Source organism: Heloderma suspectum, chromosome 1 (assembly GCF_057233095.1).
Source record: "Heloderma suspectum isolate Gila_16-S chromosome 1, 16-S_ref, whole genome shotgun sequence".
Taxonomy (NCBI): Eukaryota; Metazoa; Chordata; class Lepidosauria; order Squamata; family Helodermatidae; genus Heloderma; species Heloderma suspectum.
The window spans coordinates 52,039,702-52,061,512 of record NC_139458.1 but is presented as its reverse complement, the minus strand read 5'-3'; the positions used below and the strand labels follow the sequence as shown (position 1 = coordinate 52,061,512).

General features: G+C 42.2%; 1 protein-coding gene across 1 annotated transcript in view; it reads left to right on the top strand.

Annotated features, from left to right (window-relative positions):
* Positions 1-21,811, top strand: part of TTC6 (tetratricopeptide repeat domain 6) — a 170,511-nt gene that overhangs the window by 131,492 nt on the left and 17,208 nt on the right. The window contains exons 30-36 of the mRNA XM_084827146.1: positions 620-754; positions 1,198-1,347; positions 4,060-4,200; positions 13,008-13,121; positions 17,391-17,510; positions 18,717-18,790; positions 20,455-20,665. Coding sequence (XP_084683272.1) covers positions 620-754; positions 1,198-1,347; positions 4,060-4,200; positions 13,008-13,121; positions 17,391-17,510; positions 18,717-18,790; positions 20,455-20,665 — 945 coding nt within the window. The remainder of the gene's footprint in view (positions 1-619; positions 755-1,197; positions 1,348-4,059; positions 4,201-13,007; positions 13,122-17,390; positions 17,511-18,716; positions 18,791-20,454; positions 20,666-21,811) is intronic.

Below are 21,811 nucleotides of genomic sequence, written 5' to 3'. Positions count from 1 at the left end.
TTTTTATTTGTTTACAAGGGATCAGGATAGTTCGGGGGTAAGGTGAGCTAGAATCTTACATAAAGGAGGGACCTTTGCTCAACAGTAGAGCACAAACTTTGCATTCAGAAGGTCCCAGATTCAATACCTGGTATCTCCAGTATAAAAGAACACGTGATGTGAAAGAGGCAATAGGATTGGGGGATAAGGATGAGTAACACATTAGGGAATGCCCCCTGGAGATGCTAGTGTGAGCAAGGGAGGAGAAGGACTGGGAGGGATCTAGTCTGCTAGTGGGCTATTTTAGTATAGTAACAATCCCATTTTGGTGTATAAGCACTGTATAAGAAGCAGACATATTTTAGACTTGGCTTGCTTGCAGCAGGATTTTTATCCCTTTCCTATTGTTTATATTAACTTCATTAAAAACTTTAACTTCTAAAAAAAACAAAACAAAAAAAACAATAGCATTTCCAAGATTGGTGGTTGTTATTTTTAAAGGTGGAATTGTTATTCAAAAAGGTGAGTGATTCGCCATTTCTCTCCTCTTAAGCAACTACAGACAGGAGAGCAGGATCACCCTCAAGACTAAGATTTCTAAAAAGGCTTAATAGTATCTTACATTTATTTTTTATTACAGGATGCTGTGGCCAGTTTCAAGCAGGCCTTAAAGCTGCTGACTGGTACTGCAAGAGCTCCGCCTAATACATTTGAGGCTGCAGAGATATATTTATTTATGGGTCAATGCTACATGGAGCAAATCGCTTTATTAGAGGTATGATTTTCTTTTGGTTTTAAGCGTAATGAATTGAAATTTTTATTTGTTTCTTTTTCTATAAGTTTTCAAATACCATTAGATACATCAAAATCAACATATAGTCAACAAATCCAAAGTCACAAGATTTCCTGTTAGTACTGCAGTTTTGCAGAAGAAAATGTTGATATTGGTATTCATCTTTGTAAGCTACTCTGGGAGCCTTTTTCAGCTCCCAGTGGGATAAAAACACCCCTAAATAAATAAATAATAAAATAAAGGAGTAGAACAATTTGTCTCACATTGTCTGTGTTCCCTCAATATACCATGTTTATATTCATGTTTACTATAGTTTAAAATAAGTAAGAAGAAAATATGAGAAACAATAGGAAATTAACTTTAAATGTTGATATTGTAGCTATTTTATAAAGGCAGTATTCAGTAAAACCTACTTATCTTTTTAGGCCTGCGATTCTTTTACTTCTGCTGTCAGGCTATATCCACGTTATGCGGATGCATATTATCAGCGAGGGCTGTGCAGAATGCAGCTCCAACAAGCTAAATGCATATTAGATTTTAACAAAACGCTTGCTGTTTTACCAACACATTTTCAGGTAAGCACTGATTATTTGGAATTTTGAAGATACTGAAATAAAACTTAAATACTCTTTTTTAAAATTATTTTTTAATTGTAAATTTCAACAACGACAAAAAACGAGCAAAAAAAGAAAAAAGGATCAAAATGAAATAAAATATATAGTATAACTACATGCTTTAGAAGTCTGAGTTTCAGTTATTACAGCATTGTAGAAAAAGTGGATTATACTAGAGATGTCAGAGAATTCCGCCACGGACGCCAGTGAGGCTGGATTCTTTAGAATCCAGCCCCCCGGAATCCGTGGCAGAACGGCCTCCACCCCCGCCACCCCGCAGAATCCCTCCGGGACGGAGCTTAACTGGCGGCGGATGCGGCAGTGGTGGTGGCTCCGGCAGCTCCAGCAGTGGCTCCAGCTGATCTCCATTTGCGGCCATAGCAGCCTGGCCGCAGTCGGAACTCCGGCTGCAGCTGGAGCTGCCACAGAGCGGAGCTGGCCAGGAAGGATTCCAGGGGGAGGGACAGAGCGCTTCCCCTCAACCGCGGATTGCCCGGCACAGAGCAAGCTAAGTGTTTCGTACATCTCTAGATTATATATAAACTTCAATAAAAGCAGATCAAATATCTGAACTTATGTCCATTTACATGTGGAACCTATATATCACCCTTTCAAATGTTGCTAATGGTGTTAGATCTTCCATGCATTGCATTATGGGAGGTAACCATTTATCTTTCTAGTGTTGTAGCGTTAGTCTTTCGGCAGTCAAATGGAAACAGAAAACCATTTACGCTGGCCATTTGTTAAGCAGGTAACTTAAATAATCTTGATGTCCTGCATTAAGTGGTAACAGTGGAAAACTTACAATTTCTGGAAATATTCATTATAGTTGGGTCTTCCTTAAATTCAGCTTTCCTCATCTAGCCACACACCTTCCTATCAGCACACGTACAGTTATTTTAAGAATTCTAATGAACAATAATATTTTCATTTGTCCCATGATAGCACAAGCTACCAGGAAGTAAAGTAATCCATCCACAGTCAATGGATTGGAGATCACATAGAGAAATCCATCCTCATATCTCCTTCCACCAGCACATAGCCTCATCATTGTGCCCCGTATGAGGGTGTTTTCCCAGAACATGCTATGTCTATATAGTAATGGGTATTCATTAACAGGCAGGCTGACATCTAGCCTGTTTAACATCTCTTGCCCCGTATCTCTCTCCTTCCTTCATTTCTTCTTCTAAGTTATTCAGATGCACCTTCTTCCTTGTTTGAGCCCTTTCCACCAGTTCCTATATTCTCATGCTTTTGTGACATCACAACAAGCTAGCCAATGGCTAGGGAAGACTTACAGACAGACAGATAATGAATAGGCTGCTGGTGCTTACATCACGTTTTGACTTCATTACAAATTCCTGAAAATTTGTATTGGGCAGAAATCCCCCAATGACTCCAGTGGGGGATTTACTCCCAATGCAAATAGCAGCTTCAAATTTTTAATATCTTCTCTCACTCCTACTAGCTAGTTGGGAAAGGGAGGCTTTTAGGCTGGGACCTAGACACAGTTGGCTTGCTGCTGCAGAGGTTCAGGCGGGCCTCCTTGACCACATGACAATCTATGTATGATAATGCACTAGTGGCTTGTGCACATCCTTTGTTTCACATTTCCACTCTTAGGCAGCAATCATGTACACAGTGTGATTTACATTCAAGTAATCATGCCTAGGCACAGGCTGTTGGAGCCTTTCTGTGTGATGGTCAATAAATATGATTCATGGTAAGTGACAGAACTCGTTCTCCCATAGGCATGTGTGGGTTCCCAAAACTTCCGTAAGTCAGTTTTAATATCCCATCTGGACATAATATAATTTTGTGGAGTGAACCTCACTGTGTGAGAATGGCTCTGGTACTGAATGCTGTTTAAAAACATCTGGCTAAATATATGCTGCCATACAGAAGAAAGGAAGCTCACAGGATACATCAATAATGTCTAAGGGAAAGACTGTGAAAATGATAAGTCTTTGCTAGGGAAGGGGGATTATTTATTTATTATTACATTTATTACGTTTATATTATTCCATTTTTCCTCTTGCAAGGAACCCAAGTCAGCTTGGGTGTAATCTTCCTGACATTTGAGACTTAAAAGAGGAGGGTAGCTGAGCCCTCCTACGCCAGGGTTGTATTGTGGGAGAGCAAACAGCTTAAAAAACAACCTTGGGTTCCTTAAGGAGGAAAAAAGGCAGGATATAAATGTAATAAATAAATAAAATAAATAAATAAAAAAATGATAATAAAACTGAAATAAAAGGTTCAGATGGTATAGGGATGTGTGGGATGAGAGAAAGAGTTCTGTCTAGTATGGGTCTGTGATACTTGTGCATCCACACTCCACCTAGCAATCACAACAGCAATAAATGCACTATTAGGGGAAATGAAAACATTTTCCCAGTTTCAAATGATACACTAATTTGCATTTACTGTACAATTGCTGATTGTATAGAAAGGCTTTCAGCCTGTGTGTGTGTGTGTGTGTGGGTGTGAGAGAGAGATATTAATTGTTAATATGGCTGACTCTACTCACAGTTACAAATCATTCCAGACAGGTCAAAGCTTGAAAATGTTGAACACGTTACCCTTCTGTTGCACATGTAAAACAGTAAGATGTACACATAACCCTTTGGAGTTTTCCTACCCAGTTTTGTGATGTCTTTGTCTTCTTCTGTAAAGGCATATTTAAGTCGTGCTGCTTACTTTGGGAGCAAAGGAAGATACTCTAAGGCAATAATGAATTGTACCGAAGCCATCAAAATTGAGCCTCGTAGCGTGAGAGCCTATCTCTACAGAGGAGCACTGAAATTTTATAATAGGGTAAATATGCCTAATGTGGTCTTAACTTTTTGAAGTATATGCAGTGCCATTATAGTTGAAGGCAGATGTTTCGAGTCCACTGCTGTTTACTTATATGGAAAATTGAACTCCACTGATTCATAAACCAATGTAGTAAACAGCCTTCATTGAATGTAATTTTTAGGAATATAGTTTCATAATAATTGCCACTAATAGGAGAAAAAACATGCACTTCATGGAAGTAAGCACAAAAACACAAAGCTGGATAATGTTAAGCACTAATTAAATTATTATAATTTCAGTAATAGTGTATTTTAAGGAAACTGGTATGATATAATGTAGGTGAGGTGATACTTTCAAAAAAGAAGAGCACGGTGGAGCTTGAAAACTCAAGACCAGTGCATTCCTATGTATGTTTACACAAAAGTAAGTCCCACTTGTTCAGAGGAGCTTACTCTCGGATATGTGTGCATAGGATTGCAGTCTTTATTTGTTATTTATTGCCTTTTAGGGTGTACCAGGGGGGCAAAAAGTGCAATGTCTAGGCGTCATGAAGCCTGCCAAACTATTTTTGATGGGTTGCCAGACACCCCCTTGCATCTGTTGCCAAAAGAATTGTGACAGTACTGCCTGGGGTTTCCATTGCTAGTTCTAGCAAGGGTATCCCTTCCCTTATCTATGCTCTCTCAGGAAAGATCGGAAAAAGCTTCTTCTTCGTGGTCTCTGTGCATCACACATATGGGCTCTGTGCCTGCACGGAGCCTCGTTCTGGGAAACTTCTAAAGCTGAGGAAATTTGGCAGGAACCCTCCCTGACTGTCCCACTGTGCATGTCCCTAGCTGGTTCCCACTTATTCCCAGTTCTCTTTTGACCATGATTGTGGTAGCCTCATTAGGGAACTTCTCTGCATTTGGTCAATCTGAAAGCGTTTTTGCTGAGTTTTTTTCCTCTCTTTTTGTTCTATCATTCTTCTTCCATTATTGTTGTTGTTGTTATTTTTATTTTATTGTTTCGTTTTTCTCATATAGCCCTCCAGGCTCCTTTTCAGAAGTGTGTCCATTGTGGGAACAAATTACCTTTGACCGTTGGAATCCTTTGGGCCCGTTTTGCCTCAGAGAAGGGCATAAGGTAGAAGCCTGTGCACATTGCCAGGCTTTCACAAAACAAGCCTGAAGGAACTGTTCAGATTGGCTTTGAACCAAGAAAGACACTGGAGGCAGTGGAGGTACGGACGGAGACAATGGCTTAGCCTTCTCCTATCTCTTAGATCAGGTAGCCTCCCTTATGGACTGTGGGAATACTGTGGACATCATATACCTCAGCTTCAGCAAAGCTTTCGACAAAGTGCCCCTTGATATCTTGATGAGCAAACTAGCTCAAAGTGGGCTAGATGAAACAACGATCCGGTGGATCCACAGTTGGATACAGAATCGGACTCAAATAGTGCTTATCAATGGGATCTTCTCAAACTGGGGAGTGGTAAAAAGTGGGGTACCGCAGGGCTCAGTCCTGGGCCCAGTGCTCTTCAACATTTTTATTAATGACTTGGAGGAGGAGGTGCAGGGAATGCTGATCAAATTTGCAGATGACACAAAATTGGGTGGGATAGCTAATAACTTGGAAGACAGAAACAAAATTCAAAGTGATCTTGATAGGCTGGAGCGCTGGGCAGAAAACAACAGAATGACATTTAAGAGGGATAAATGCCAAGTTCTGCACCTAGGAAAAAGAAACCAAATGCACAGTTACAAGATGGGGGATACGTAGCTCAACAACACTACAAGCGAGAAGGATCCTGGAATTGTTGTAGGTCACAAGGTGAATATGAGCCAGCAATGTGATGTGGCTGCAAAAAAGGCAAGTGCTCTTTTGGGCTGCATTAATAGAAGCATAGCTTCCAAATCCCGTGAAGTACTAGTTCCCCTCTACTCAGCACTGGTTAGGCCTCATTTGGAGTACTGTGTCCAGTTCTGGGCACTGCACTTTAAGAAGAATGCAGGTAAGATGGAGAGGGTTCAGAGGAGGGCAACAAAGATGATCAGGGGACTGGAAACAAAGCTCTATGAGGAGAGACTGAAAGAACTGGGCATGTTTCGCCTTGAGAAGAGAAGACTGAGGGGAGATAGGATAGCGCTCTTCAAGTACTTGAAAGGTTGTCACAGAGAGGAAGGCCAGGATCTCTTCTCGATCATCCCAGAATGCAGGATACAGAATAATGGGCTCAAGTTACAGGAAGCCAGATTCCGGCTGAACATCAGGAAAAACTTCCTGACTGTTAGAGTGATAAGACAGTGGAACCAGTTGCCTGGGGAGGTAGTGGGCTCTCCCACACTGGAGGCATTCAAGATGAGGCTGGACGGGATATCAGGGATGCTCTGACTTAGATTCCTGCATGGAGCAGGGGGTTGGACTCGATGGTCTTATAGGCCCCTTCCAACTGTATTATTCTCGATGGTCTTATAGGCCCCTTCCAACCCTTCCAAATAAGGGGTAGGTTGATAAAATTATGTGGAGTAGTGAAAGTGGAGTAGTGCAATAAATAAGCTAAGTTCTAGTATGACTTTTTCCCAGGTAATGTGTATTGCAGCCAAATAGATGTTTAACTTTTTTCTTCCCTTAATGAGGAGCCTCAGGTCATCCAGTGAAGCTGCATAGTGACAGATTCAGGACAGACAAAAGGAAAGTACTATTTGCACTTCAAAAAAACCTGCACCAGAGATTAGGGATGTTGTTGTTCAGTCGTTCAGTCGTGTCCGACTCTTCGTGACCCCATGGACCATAGCACGCCAGGCCTTCCTGTCCTGCGCACTCTCCCGGAGTGTGCTCAGGTTCATATTCATTGCATCAGTGATGCTATCTAGCCATCTCATCCTCTGCCGTCCCCTTCTCCTTTTGCCTTCAGTCTTTCCCAGCATCAGGGTCTTTTCCAGAGAGTTTTCTCTTCGCATTAGGTGGCCAAAATATTGGAGCTTCAGCTTCACTATCTGTCCTTCCAATGAGCACTCAGGGTCGATTTCCTTGAGGATGGACTGATTTGACCTCCTTGCAGTCCAGGGGACTCGTAAGAGTCTTCTCCAGCACCACAGTTTGAAAGCATCAATTCTTCGGCGCTCAGCCTTCCTTATAGTCCAGCTCTCACAGCCAAACATTACTACTGGGAAAACCATAGCTTTGATTAGACGAACCTTTGTTGGCAAGGTGATGTCTCTGCTTCTTACTATGCTGTCTAGGTTTGCCATAGCTTTCCTCCCAAGGAGCAAGCATCTTTTAATTTCATGGCTACAGTCACCGTCTGCGGTGATCTTGGAGCCCAAGAAAGTAAAATCTGTCACTGCTTCCATTTCTTCCCCTTCTATATGCCAGGAAGTGATAGGGCCAGATGCCATGATCTTAGTTTTTTTAATGTTGAGTTTCAAACCAGCTTTTGCACTCTCCTCTTTCACCCTCAACAAGAGGCTCTTTAGATCCTCTTCACTTTCTGCCATTAGGGTGGTATTGTCTGCATATCGGAGGTTGTTGATAATTCTCCCAGCAATCTTAATTCCAACCTCTGATTCATCCAACCCGGCATTTCTCATGATGTACTCTGCATGTAAGTTAAATAAGCAGGGCGACAATATGCAGCCTTGTCATACTCCTTTCCCAATTTTGAACCACTCGGTTGTTCCATGTCTGGTTCTTACTGTTGCTTCTTGACCCTCCTACAGGTTTCTCAGGAGACAGGTAAGGTGGTCTGGTACTCCCATCACTTTCAGAATTTGCCACAGTTTGTTGTGATCCACACAATCAAAGGCTTTAGCGTAGTCAATGAAGCAGAAATAGACGTTTTTCTGGAATTCTCTTGCTTTCTCCATGATGCAGCGAATGTTGGCGATTTGATCTCTAGTTCCTCTGCCTCTTCGAAACCCAGCTTGTACTTCCGGTAGTTCTCGGTTCGCATACTGCTGAAGCCTAGCTTGTAGGATTTTGAGCATCACCTTGCTGGCATGTGAAATGAGCGCAATTGTGCGGTAGTTTGAACACTCTTTGGCGTTGCCCTTCTTTGGAATTGGAATGTAAACTGACCTTTTCCAGTCTTGCGGCCATTGCTGAGTGTTCCAAATTTGTTGGCATATTGAATGCAGCACTTCAACAGCATCATCGTTTAGGATTTTAAATAGCTCAGCTGGAATACTGTCATCTCCGCTAGCTTTGTTGTTACTAATGCTTCCTAAGGCCCACTTGACTTCACTCTCGAGGATGTCCGGCTCAAGTTCAGTGACCGCACTATCATGGCTATCAAGGACATTACTATCATGGCTATCAAGGACATTAAGATCTTTCCTGTATAGTTCTTCTGTGTATTCTTTCCACCTCTTCTTAATCTCATCTGCTTCTGTGAGGTCCCTGCCTTCTTTGTCCTTTATCATGCCCGTCTTTGCACAAAACGTTCCCTTGAGATCTCCAATTTTCTTGAAGAGATCTCTAGTCTTTCCCATTCTGTTGTTTTCCTCGATTTCCTTGCATTGTTCATTTAAGAAGGCCTTCTTGTCTCTCCTTGCTATTCTCTGGAACTCTGCATTCAGTTGGATATATCTTCCCCTTTCTCCCTTGCTTTTTGCTTCCCTTCTTTCCTCAGCTACTTGTAAACCCTCATCAGACAGCCACTTGGCTTTCTTGCATTTCTTTTTCTTTGAGATGGATTTCGTTGCTGCCTCCTGAATAATGTTACGGACCTCCGTCCATAGTTCCTCAGGCACTCTGTCTATCAGGTCTAATCCCTGAAATCTATTCCTCACCTCCACTGTATATTCATCAGGGATATGATTTAGGTCATACCTGAATGGTTTAGTGGTTTTCCCTACGTTCTTCAATTTCAGCCGAAATTTTGCAAGAAGCAGCTCATGATCTGAGCCACAGTCAGCTCCAGGTCTTGTTTTTACTGACTGTATGGAGCTTCTCCATCTTTGGCTGCAAAGGACATAATCAATCTGATTTCGATATTGACCATCTGGTGATGTCCATGTGTAGAGTCATCTCTTGTGCTGTTGGAAAAGAGTGTTTGCTATGATCAGCGTGTTCTCTTGGCAAAACTCTATTAGCTTTTGTCCTGCTTCATTTTGTACACCAAGGCCATGCCTGCCTGTTATCCCGGTGATTTCTTGACTTCCTACTTTAGCATTCCAGTCCCCTATGATGAAGAGGACATCTTTTTTTGGTGTTAGTTCTAGAAGGTGTTGTAGGTCTTCATAGAACCGATCAACCTCAGCTTCTTCGGCATCAGTGGTTGGGGCATAGACTTGAATTACTGTGATGTTGAATGGTTTGCCTTGGATTCGTACTGAGATCATTCTGTTGTTTTTAAGATTGTACCCCAGTACTGCTTTTCCCACCCTTTTGTTGACTATGAGTGCTACTCCATTTCTTCTAAGGGATTCTTGTCCACAATAGTAGATATGATGGTCACCTGAATTAAATTCGCCCATTCCTGTCCATTTTAGTTCGCTGATTCCCAAGATGTCGATGTTCAATCTTGCCATCTCATGTTTGACCACCTCCAGCTTACCTTGATTCATTGATCTAACATTCCAGGTTCCTAAACAATATTGTTCTTTACAGCATCGGATTTTCTTTTCACCACCAGACACATCCACAGCTGAGTGTCCTTTCGGCTTTGGCCCAGCCGCTTCACTCTTTCTGGCGCTACTTGGAAATACCCTCTGCTCTTCCCCAGTAGTATATTGGACACCTTCCGACCTGAGGGGTTCATCTTCCGGCGTCATCTCTTTTAGCCTTGTGATACGTTCCATGGGGTTTTCTTGGCAAGAATACTGGAGTGGGTTGCCATTTCCTTCTCCAGTGGACCACATTTTGTCAGAACTCTCTGCCATGACCTGTCCGTCTTGGGTGGCCCTGCACGGCATAGCTTATGGCTTCACTGAGTTATGCAAGCCCCTTCGCCACAACAAGGCAGTGATCCATGAAGGGGAGATTAGGGATAGTGACCTCCTAATGGTCACCTTAAACATCTTATGACTAGGCTCTCTAGTTCCCTGTGTGGCTTGACAGTTTTTACCTTTTGTTTTAGTCTTTGAGAAAAGGAAACTTTATGCATGGCTAGCACAAATGCCACTGGACCTAACTGTCTGAAATTTGGCAGGTTTAGTCAGCTCCACAGGAGCTGCCAGGTCCCCGAATTCCATGCACCTATGTGGAAGCACACACAAAGAAATAGCTCTTTGATTTGACAGATTTTGTTTTAAGAAGTGAATTTTACCTGGGGCTAGCACAAAAGCCGCTAGACCCACTGCCTGAAATTTGGCAGGTTCAATCACCTCCATGGGGGCTACCAGGTCTCCATTTTTCATGTATTTATCATACAAACTAAAAGGCCCTCTCCATCCTGAGTAGTGACTATGGATGGGTAGTGACTATGGACTCTCAGGATGGGGAGCTCGCTGTGGGGGCCTCACAGTCCACAGTTAGTGGATGCCCAAGGGAGCCACCAAACACATCAGCCTGCTGGAGCTGAAGGCAATTGACAAGGCACTCAGGGCATTCAAGTTGGACCTAGTGGGCAGACTGGTCCAGATAGCATTGAACAATACCACAGTCATCACGTACTTGAACAAGCAGGGGGTGGGGCATGAGATTCCTCCTTCTGCTTGCGCTCACTGTCCAGATGTTCTGTTGGTGTGTGTCCTATCAGATCAGTTTGATTGTGATCTATGTAGTTGGTGTGGACAATGTACTTGCCAACCAGCTCAGCTAGACGTTGCTGACTTCCCATGAGTGAGAGACGGATATAAAAATCCTGACTGATCTCTTTCATTGGTGGGTCAAGGTGACTGATCTTGAATTGTCCTCCCCAGTCCGAGCTCACTCTACTTATGTGGTAGTGATGTCAGTTGCATTTGGCAGGAGAGTCACCATCCCTGAGCTGTGCAGGGCTGCAATCTGGTTGAGGTTGGCTACATTTATTCAGCACTGTTGGCTGGATGTTCAGGCCAGAGTCGATTGATCTTTTGGTTGTGCTGTCCTCTCTTCTGTTGTGCAGTAGGACACCAACGTGCCTCTGGTAAGTCACCTTGCTACTTGGCCATATGTGTGATGCACAGAGACCATGAGGAAGAATGCCAGATTGCTTACCTGTAACTGTAGTTCTTCGAGTGTCATCTGTGCATTCATATAACCCACCCACTGTTCCCTCTTCAGTGTCATACTCGAGTTCAATTTGGGTATTGAAGATTCCTCTCGATTCCAGGGCTACAATGTTGGTCTCAAGGAACTAAGGGAATAAGCAGGAACCTGCTAGGCCATGTGCATTGCGGCAGTGTGGGAGACTTCCCACCAAAATTCCTCAGCTATAAAAGTTCCCTGAAACAGGGCTCCGCATAGGCACAGAGCCCATATGTGTGAATGTACAGATGACCACTCAAAGAACTACAGCTACAAGTAAGCAACCTGCCTTTTTCTCTTGCTAGCACTAGCAAGTTAACCCCTTCTTTGTGTGTGTGGGTGCTCATGTGACCATATATGTGTGAAGTCCCATGGCACTTCTCTATGCAGCCCTCAGGGCCAAAAAGTTTGTTCACCCTTGGGGTACGTCCTTGAAAGGCAATTTACAACAGAACAATCTGTCTGGTCTCTGAATATCTCAGGGGGTTGCTTAAAATACTTAAAGGTTTTGCTTTGTTTCTCTCAGTAATGCAGATAGTCAGGCCTTAGTGAACGTCTGCCATGTTCTTCTCCGAACTAATCAGAAGTCTGCAGGGCTCAAAAACATGGCAGGCAAAGGAAAATGTGATGATTAGATCCCTTCTGAACTCTTAAATAGAAGGGAGTCAGTCAGAGCCAGCATCAAGGGTAGGCAAGGTTGGGCAACTGCCAAGGGTCCACACCCCAGGAGGATCCCACTGACAAGAGCCCTCTGGACTTTCTTCTCATCTTCACCATTGCAACCTGCTTGTTCACCTGCCTTTTGCTCTGGCCCAGACAATGGTGATGGTGAGAAGGAGGAACAGTAGGTTCCACTGCCTACTTCCTCACTGGCGCTCTGCTTGTCAAGCAAGTAAGCAGTAGCAATGATGAAAAGAGGATCAGGGGCAATAGCAGCTGGTGACAACAGTAATGAGTAGGTAGACTCACTGAGGAAGGACCCCCATTGAGGATGTCTTGCCAGATAGTCTTCAAAAACCTGGAACTGGCACTGGAGCTAAGTTAGGCTCCTTCGCCATGTCCTCAGCTCTAAGTCCCAGGCAGACTCTGGAATTCTGTGTGTACACACAGCCAAATTGATGCTGGGCTGAAGTATTTGGCCCAGACTTTTGTTGGCATGAGGAGAAAGAAAAAACTACCTCCAAAGATTTTTGAGATAAATTAACGTATGTTTCAGGGTGGTGGTGATTTACCATGATAGCTAGGAGGTGGCAGAGGGTTGCATTCTTTCTTCTACTAGGAAAAAAGCTTCACCGCTTCAGGCAGCAGTGGAGCTGCAATAAGTAGCAGCAGCCCAGCAGTGTTCCTTGTTGAGAATACCCCAATGGGATCGGCGCTACATCATCATGTACCATCATTCCCAGGGGCACTCTTGATAAAAACTAATAGCTTTGGGAGACAATCATTTTTTCTTTTTTAACCAAGAGTGCCCCTGGCAATAATGCTGTGGCAGGACATAGTGTTGTGCCTGTTAAGCCATTCTCCATGAGAGACATTGCCAGGCTGCTGCTGCAACAAAAAATCAATAAAATTACTACCAACATAGGGACCATGATATTTAGTTATTATATTCTGTGTCGATTATCTAATATTTTCAATTCATGCTAATACTACGCCAATTTTTTCTGTAGACTTACAAACATGCTGTTGAAGATTTAACTAGAGCCATAGACCTGGACAATGCATGCATTTTGGCATATTACAATAGGGCAATTTCCTTCCACCAACTGAAGGACTGGAAAAATGTATGTTTCATTTTTTAAAAAAATCATAAATCATATAATATTGTTTAATTGCTTTAACACTATTTCTGAATACAAGTATCCTGCTTTTATTTGTAATTATTATACATTTACTACCCCAGTCCAATTCTGTGTACACTGTAATATGTACATGGAACTACATGCAGGCTTTTTCATTCACTTTGGTGGAGGTGGAGCTCCATACCCATATTAATCTATGTATATGAAAAAGGCTTTTACTGAATATATGGGAATCTTTTTGTGGGCGACGAAGCTCTGTGCATACCCCTGAGTCAGTATGGTTTCATGAATTTGCAGTATCAGGGTGACAAACTTGTTAACAAATGTTACAGTGTGTAAGGATTTGTCTGTTCAGAGATACACGTGTCTAAGGAACCTGTTAATGTTGGTCATAGGATGTCATGGCAGATTTGACCCAGTGATGCACACACAAGTCTATTCCAAAAGGGTACTATTTTATTGAACACACAGGAATAAAATAAAATATACATAACAATTATTTTTGGAATTAGCTGGTTGGTATTAGGCACTATAGCGAAGAGAAAATTCACTGGAAAAGACCCTGATGCTGGGAAAGACTGAACGCAAAAGTAGAAGGGGACAGCAGAGGATGAGATGGCTAGATAGCATCACCGATGCAATGAATATAAACTTGAGCACACTCCGGGAGAGAGCGGAGGACAGGAAAGCCTGGCGTGCTAAGGTTCATGGGGTCACGAAGAGTCGGACACGACTTAACGACAGAACAAAACAACATTAGGCACTATATGAACTTCTGGATGGAATTAGAGGATATACCACAAACAATCCTATACACACACACTAAGCATATAAAACAGAATACAAAATGAATACATGCACAGGGTTTGAACTGGAAAATTCACTTCAAAGGCCCACTCTGTGTCTAAATCAAGGGCTGCTGTGCATGGAAGGCTAGGCTGTGAACATGTGCAGTGGGTTGAGACTTGAATGGGCTGGACTATAGTTTTGAGGGAGCTGAAGAATATGGGACTAGGAAAATCTGAGTTTTGGGGCTCTCTGGGAAAGGGGACGAAGAAAGAAAAAGGTGTGGTAAAAGAGGATAACAAGGCTGGGGAGACAAAGGGGACCTACAGTAGTTTGTCTCTAGCCACAGGTTAAGTGCAGTGGCTACTCCTTGCACAAAGTCACTGTGACAAGAGAAGAGGGCAGGATCATTGGAGCATCTATACTAAGCACACTATACCAGTTTCCAGTGCCTTTTGCATTACCCCCTGCTGCTTCTTGTTTCCTGTTCCAGCACTTTATTGTACCATCAGAGTCTCTGCGACTCCAGATTATGTTGTATGTCAACCACATCCTTCTGGAGGACTTGGCTGACCACAGTGGGCATGAAGAGGAAACAAAGAGGACCATGGAAAAGGGAACTTGGCTGCAGTCCATTTTACTGGTCAACCAGGGCAAGGTTGCACTACAGTGGCCATACTCCCACCCAAAAACTGCTTAAAAGACAGACCAAATTCCTACATACACTCAGACATGAACATAATAGAGAAAAGTGGGTTAAAAGGTTGGAGGTTACAATCTGTAGGGAAAGGACCTCCAAAAGATAGGGCAGGACTGAAAGAGTCCTGTCCAGGGTCATTCCTGAAGACAGTGCTGGGGTGTGTGGAAACCTTTGAGGTTACGTCAAAAGAAGCCTTGAAAAAGGCTGCAAGTGGGTCACCACTTCAGCTTGAGCAGGGACCTAGGCAGCTAGAACGGGAAGTAGGGTCATCAAGGCTCTCATATAGAACCCTGGGTTCTGTGGCTTAAAGTTATGTCAGCAAGGGAATGAGGGCAAACCTATGCAGCCAGGGGCACTGATCTTGTCACACAACTGAAGACACAGGTTACCAAACGTTTGGGGAGATAAAGAACACTCTCAAGCCCTGGGTTCTTATGTTTCCACAAAGGACACAAAAGAGATAAAAGCTCAGGACTAACCATAGATAAAGTAGACAAAAGAGGGGGAGATTACTTTGGTTGGAGCGAGCCATTGTCTCAGAAGGGTGGATTCCTTTCCCAAATATTACTCTGGATGAGCTAAATCTAATCAAGGCAGTGAACTCGTTCACACAATATGCCAGGCCACTGTGGGTTAATTTACAGGTGAGGAGCTGCTGAGTATGCTGGCTGCCATAATGAATATGCAAGCCCTGGCCAGGGTTGCCATGGGTTGTCGTGTTGTACGAACATGACCAGTGGGGGTTATTTGAGGATTAAACAGCACTCTCACAATCATGATCTGTTTTAGAGTTATGTGAGGACTGTTTAAACCTCAAATAACTCTCGCTGGTAGGTTTGCATGATGCTGTAAGCCGTGGCAACCCCTGGTTGGGGCTTATATATTTATAATGGTGGTTGGCACATACCATAGCTCCTCGCAGATAAATAAACCCATGGTGGGCTGTCATGTCATGCGAACTGACCCAGTATCTCTCTGATATTGCAGGGCTCAGGGGTGGGGAATCTCCCCCGGACTATCACACTTATCTCTCATTATGCAGTACTTTGGAGGTATGCGACTCTTAATTTAACCGTAGGGATGTCGGCGAAATCTGCAATGAAATCAAATGTGTTTGGATTTCTGTGGATCTGAGCTGGGGATTCCACAGCGGACCAGAGTCACACAGATTCCACAGACTTTTTTTACTTTCCGGAATTTTATGCAAATTTAGTCGTAGAAAAATATTTTAAAAAACTGGCTGAAAATGCGCATTTTTCCCACAGGCTAAAGCATGAAAATGCACATTGGGGGGATTTGCGCATTTGTGCAAGTGCAAATTTGTGCAAGTGTGAATTAGTGCAAGTGCAAATTTGCACAAATTCAGGAAATTGAAAAAAATCTGATTCTGTCAGTGAGTAGACAACAGAACAAAAGGCACCCAACAATCCATGAAACACAGATAGAACATATTTTACAAAATCCATACATCCGTATTTAACAGCGAGTCACTCATTTTAGTGAGGTTGATTGAATCATACTACTAATCTTTGGCTTGAACAAGTGAGCAGATGCTAATGACCTCATGGCATGATTGCTTGCTTTGGCCTCTTTGCCCATTCTAGTTGAAGAAGTCCCTTTCAGCCTTGCCTTTACACTGGGTGCCGGGCTGGGCTTCTTAAAGATACAGCACTATGTCACACAAAATACTGGGGCAGAGTATCTCCCAGGCTTTCATGCAAAGAAGCATGCCAACAGATTCCCTAAGTACTCCTAAGAAGCAAATTTGCAAGGAGGCACACAGATGACTGCAAAACCATATTTCATATGTTGAATGACAATTGGTAGTTCTGTCTTTGAGCTCATTTTCACGGATTTCTAGCTTTGTGCTGCTCATGACCATTACACACACACACACCCTCCATCAGATTCTAGTATTTATGCCCTAAGGCTATTAGTATGTGAATGTCTGAAATATGTTCCTCCTAGAAATATGTTTGGAACCAATATGATGAATATTTTAACAGTTGGTTCATAAAAGCCTTGCTAGATTTTGTAGCGTAAGTCTACAGTATATCAATAGAAAGCCTATTTCTAATAACTTCCTCAAATTCTTCACCTTTTTTAAAGCCAACATTTGAAAGATTAAGAGTAAAGGTCAAATGCAACTTTATCAAACATGGGTAACCTTATCAATTAATGTCAGAGTTCTAATAAGGCAAGCGGTGGTTTGAAATTATTTTGTGATTGAACAGATCAATCATTTTGTGATTGACCTGAGGAATTCCAACGTTTTGACTATAAATTCAGCTCCTTGGAAGGGTAAATCAAGGTGCTTCCTGCAGCCACACTGCTGTGGTCAAGATTCTCTTCTTTCCCAAATTGGCCATTTGGAGAAGGCATAGGAAGGAAGAATTACTTGTTTCTTCAAAAGCCTAAGATATTTTTTAATTTCTAACCTAAATTTTACTACATCAGTGCTTATAGTGTAACTTTATTAGTTCATTGAAACTAATGCTAGAACAAAAATCTTGAAATTTAATTATTTTCCTGAACTTTGCTGAAACTTGGAACGTATCTTTTTTCCCCCTTCTGTCATAACCCCTAGTGAAGTTACGTAGTAGAAACAAATCTTTGGAGCCTATTTTCCATTTGAAAAGCACATAGGTCTGTAATCAGGTAAAGCGACTGGAATGTCTGTGTAAAGGGCAGGATTCCTTATTCTAACAAAAGCATGCCATGTTTTACACTTTTGAACAATTAGCTTTATGACCTCTGTTTTATAGGCATTGAAAGATTACGGGATTGTTCTTCTTCTTGAGGCAAACAATGACATTGTCTTGAAAGTGTTGATCAACCGTGCATTACTCTATGCAGAACTGGATCAGCATGATAATGCACTAGAGGTATAAAATCCCAAAGCCCTCCCTTTTGGTACATGAGAAGTTATAGATTTCTTGTTTTTGTCCTATATTTATTTACAACATTTATATACTGTTCCACATCTAAACAGATTTCGAAGCAGTGATCAATAAAAAATAAAAGGATAAAAAGAATAAAACATACTATTTTTTTTTAAAAAAACAATACCAATAAAAACTGGCTGGTCAGTCAAGGAAGGCTTCTTGAAATAAAGATGTTTTTAGGAGGCGCTGAAAACAACATAGTGTTGGTGCCTGCCTGACCTCCAGAGGCAGGGAGTTCCACAGAAAGGGGGCCACTACACTGAAAGCACTTCTCTGGGTGTACTCCAATTGGGCCATAGGTCCATGCAGAACCACCAGGGGCATGCCATCTGATGACCTCAGTGACCAGGCAGGTTGATAAATGAGAAGGCTCTCTCTTAAGTATCCTGGTCTCAAGTTGTTTAGGGCTTTATACATAGTACCAAAACCTTAAACTTGGCCTGGTAGTGAATAGACAGCCAGTGCATTTTTCTCAGCGAAGGAGTTGCATGCTGAAAAGTAGCACTTCTCTCCAAAGTAGCCAGAACTGAAGCTGGGCCTTGCATGAGGCTTTGCTTGGACCTCAGGCTTTGGAAAGGCAGACAGTGTGTATCCCAAAATAGCATCTTTCGCATTTGTTTCACTTAAATGCTGATGAGAGGGGTGGAGCGGGGTTAAGTGACTGACAGGTCCACTTTCTAATCACAAGGCACATTTTGCCAGGGACTCTGCAATCACTGTGCTTTGGGGGAGGGCCAGGATGGGAATGTGAGATTGCCATTCTTCCAATACCACCAGGCTTCATTATAAGAAACCTTAATCTGGTTTTCAGTCATCTTACCTCTCAAGCCCCTGCATCTATCCTTCTGAAGCTTTGGAGGTTTCTCTAAAGGCCTTTAGTTTATGTTTAGGGACCATGCTGGTGATGTTGAACCATCCAGAAAACACAGCCCCAGCAAGCCTTTCTGTTGTGGGGAAATCATTGTTAACCAATACTCAAACCACTAACTGAAATTGCTGGTAAATGGCAATTTTGTCCCAGCAAGTGCAGCACTCAAAGCTGGGAGTATGAATAGAGATGCTAGTATCACAGGCACCTATTGCATGTTGCCTGTGACATTTGTGTCAGGTGCATCACAACAAGTGTTCTCTTTCTCTATTTTTTAGGACTTTGCAGAGGTGGCAGTGAGTAAACCAAAAGACAGTCGACTATTTAAAGTTATTGGACTCTGCTACCATCGGTAATATTAAACACTGATCAGAACAAATTTGGAATATATGTTTGATGTCTTTGTTTACAATAAAGCATACAGGAGAGTTCATGAAGTAGAAGTGGAAGAAAGTGAGCAAAAAAGCTGTGACAGCCCAAGACATTTAGTGCCTGAAACAGAGCCCAAATGGAGCCTTCCACCTCCATCACCAGCTAGGGCCAACATGTAAAAAAGTATTAGTGAACCACCATTTGAACACCAGCTAGTCTTCTTCTACCCTGTCCTTGTGATGCTTCCTGAAGCAGGCTGCTTCATTCTGCTGCATGATAGGTCTGACCTTGATATAAAGAACAAAGATTTCATATTTCTCAGGAGCCATACATCTTCTCGTTATCCACTTTTGTTGTGCAATGGCTCATTGTGTTTTTGCTCACTTTCTAGTGGTTGCTAGGAAACAGCATTCCATAGAGAGCCTGTTAGACCTGTTCACAGGTCTGAAAATCAGTAGGCTTGATATATAGCTGTCTAAATGCTATTTTGACAAACCAAGTAATTCAAATTTATCTAAGGGTGTATATGTGGCCCAGTTACTCAATAGTTGGTAATAGTACTACAAATGTTCATTCATTCTTATTTCTATTGCTTCTTTCAACAACAACAAAAGGTTATCTACATTTTACTGCAAAACGAGAACACTTCCAGGGAATGCCTAGTACCTACTGGATAGGTAGCTTATGCTTTAACCTCTGATTTTTGAAGCTTGTTCTGTGATAGTGTTAGACTAGGGCTGTTGTGTGGCATAGTCTGTAATAGGAATAATGCTTTCTGATCCTTTCCTGGCTATGCAGTAGAGAGGATATAAGTTCAAGAGGAATTATTTGCAGTCTTGCACTCAATTCTGTGAGGGCATACCCAGGAGCCTCATGTGTACTTTGTATGTATGAGTATTGTAGAATCCTCTTGAAAGCTATACAGAAGATTTCATTGGGCAAAATGGAAAATTCTCTGGTACAGAGCAATCTTTGTTAGATTAAGAGTTACATTTACATGAACAGGTGTTGCAAGAGAGCTTCAGCTGTAGAAATGTAATAAATAAATGAATTAATTAATGAATGACACCTTTTAATTCTATGTCTCTTATGCTGTGAGAACAATGTTGCAGCTGTCATCTATCCCAAGTATTTAACTCAGTCATGCGATACACACGTATACGCATCAATCCAGAACATATTTCGCTTTGTAAACCCCTCACTTAGACCCTAACATAAACAAGGTTTGTCTGAAGCTCGTGTGTTTTGACATTTCATCTGAACCAGAAAACTGTGGTTTGTGCTTGCCCTGCAAATTAGTATTGGGGCCAATGTTTGATCCTGGTTTCCAATCCTGGTTTGCAGAGCAAGCACAAACCATTGTTCGCTGGTTTGGATGAAACGGCAAACTGTGGTGTACTTCTGAGCCAGCTCACTTGACTGGTGCAATCTGTGACTCAAATTTGAGAAGGCAGTTTTGATAGCCATATAAATAAATGCTATAAACCTTGACAAAGCAAGCCATGTGAGAATGTGTCAGAGATGAGAGATATGTTTAGAAACTGGTGATAATCTTGTTTTCTGCACCATTGCGTCTTTCCTTGTTAAATTATACAATTTCAAATGTTGCTAATAAAACAACCTTCAAATGTATATTGATTTTAGACTTCAGAAGTATGAAGAAGCCGTGCATTCATTTTCTAAGCTTCTTAAACTAGATCCCTTTTCTCTGGATGGCTATATTGGACGAGGGAATTCATATATGGAATTTGGTCATGAGCAAGGCACTATGCAAGCTCTGAAGGATTTCTTGAAAGCAATACATCTGAATCCAATGTGTGTAAAGGCCAGACTTTGCTTAGGATACAATTTGCAGGTAATGTATTTGTGACTGTGTTGTCATAATATCCTGCTGAGAATACGAAGTTAATCGGACAGTTCACTCTGCAGTTGTTTCAAGAAGTAGTTCATTTATAATACTTAAGAAGGTTTAAAGTTTTAAACATTTTTGTTGAGGACAAAATCACCTGCACATATAGTGAGAATATGGGTCACCAATTTTCCATTATTATTCTGTTTCTTTCTGGGCTGTCAGATAAGATTAGTAATGAAACAATACTGTTTCTCTGTGCAATACTTAGAGGAAAGGGGCATGGTGGGAGCTCTTTCTAGGGTAAAATAATGTTAACATAATTTAACATGAACATAAATTCCATGTGTTGCATTGGGTACTGCCCACAGTGTATTAATCTACCCTTCTTTTCACCTTTGTTACAACATTTCTCCTACTGGCATGGGCAAAGTGGCTCAATAGAAAAAGGCATATTGACTTGCAGAGATGTGGGTCACTGATATGGAAAATTGATCCTGGCTTACTGAGATGGCACTGGGCAATATCCAGTGGGGCTGCTGCATGATTATTATTATTATTATTATTATTATTAAATTATTTATTAAATTTATTAATCGCCCATTTGGCTGGTCACCCAGCCACTCTGAGCGATGTACAGCATATAATAAAACAGTTTAAAACAATAAAATTCTACAATAAAAACATTTTCCAAAATACCCTAACCCACCCCAAATGCCTGCCTGAACAACCACGTTTTTAATGCACGGCGGAAGTTCATTAAAGAGGGGGCATGGCGGAGTTCCCTAGGGAGGGAGTTCCACAGAGTGGGGGCCACCACAGAAAAGGCCCTCTCCCTCATCCCCACCAGTCTAGCTGTCCTGGCTGATGGGACAGAGAGAAGGCCATCCGAGGCTGATCTTGTTAAGCGGCCTGTCTGGTGTTGCTGGAGGCGCTCCTTAAGATAGGCTGGGCCGGAACCATATAGGGTTTTAAAGGTCAAAACCAACACCGTGAATTTGGCCCGGAAAACAACTGGTAACCAGTGCAACTCCTTCAGCACTGGAATGATGTGAACTTGCCGGCAGCTGCCTTTAATCAGGCAAGCCACCGCGTTCTGTGCTTCCGAACCGTCTTCAAGGGTAACCCTATGTAGAGCGCATTACAGTAGTC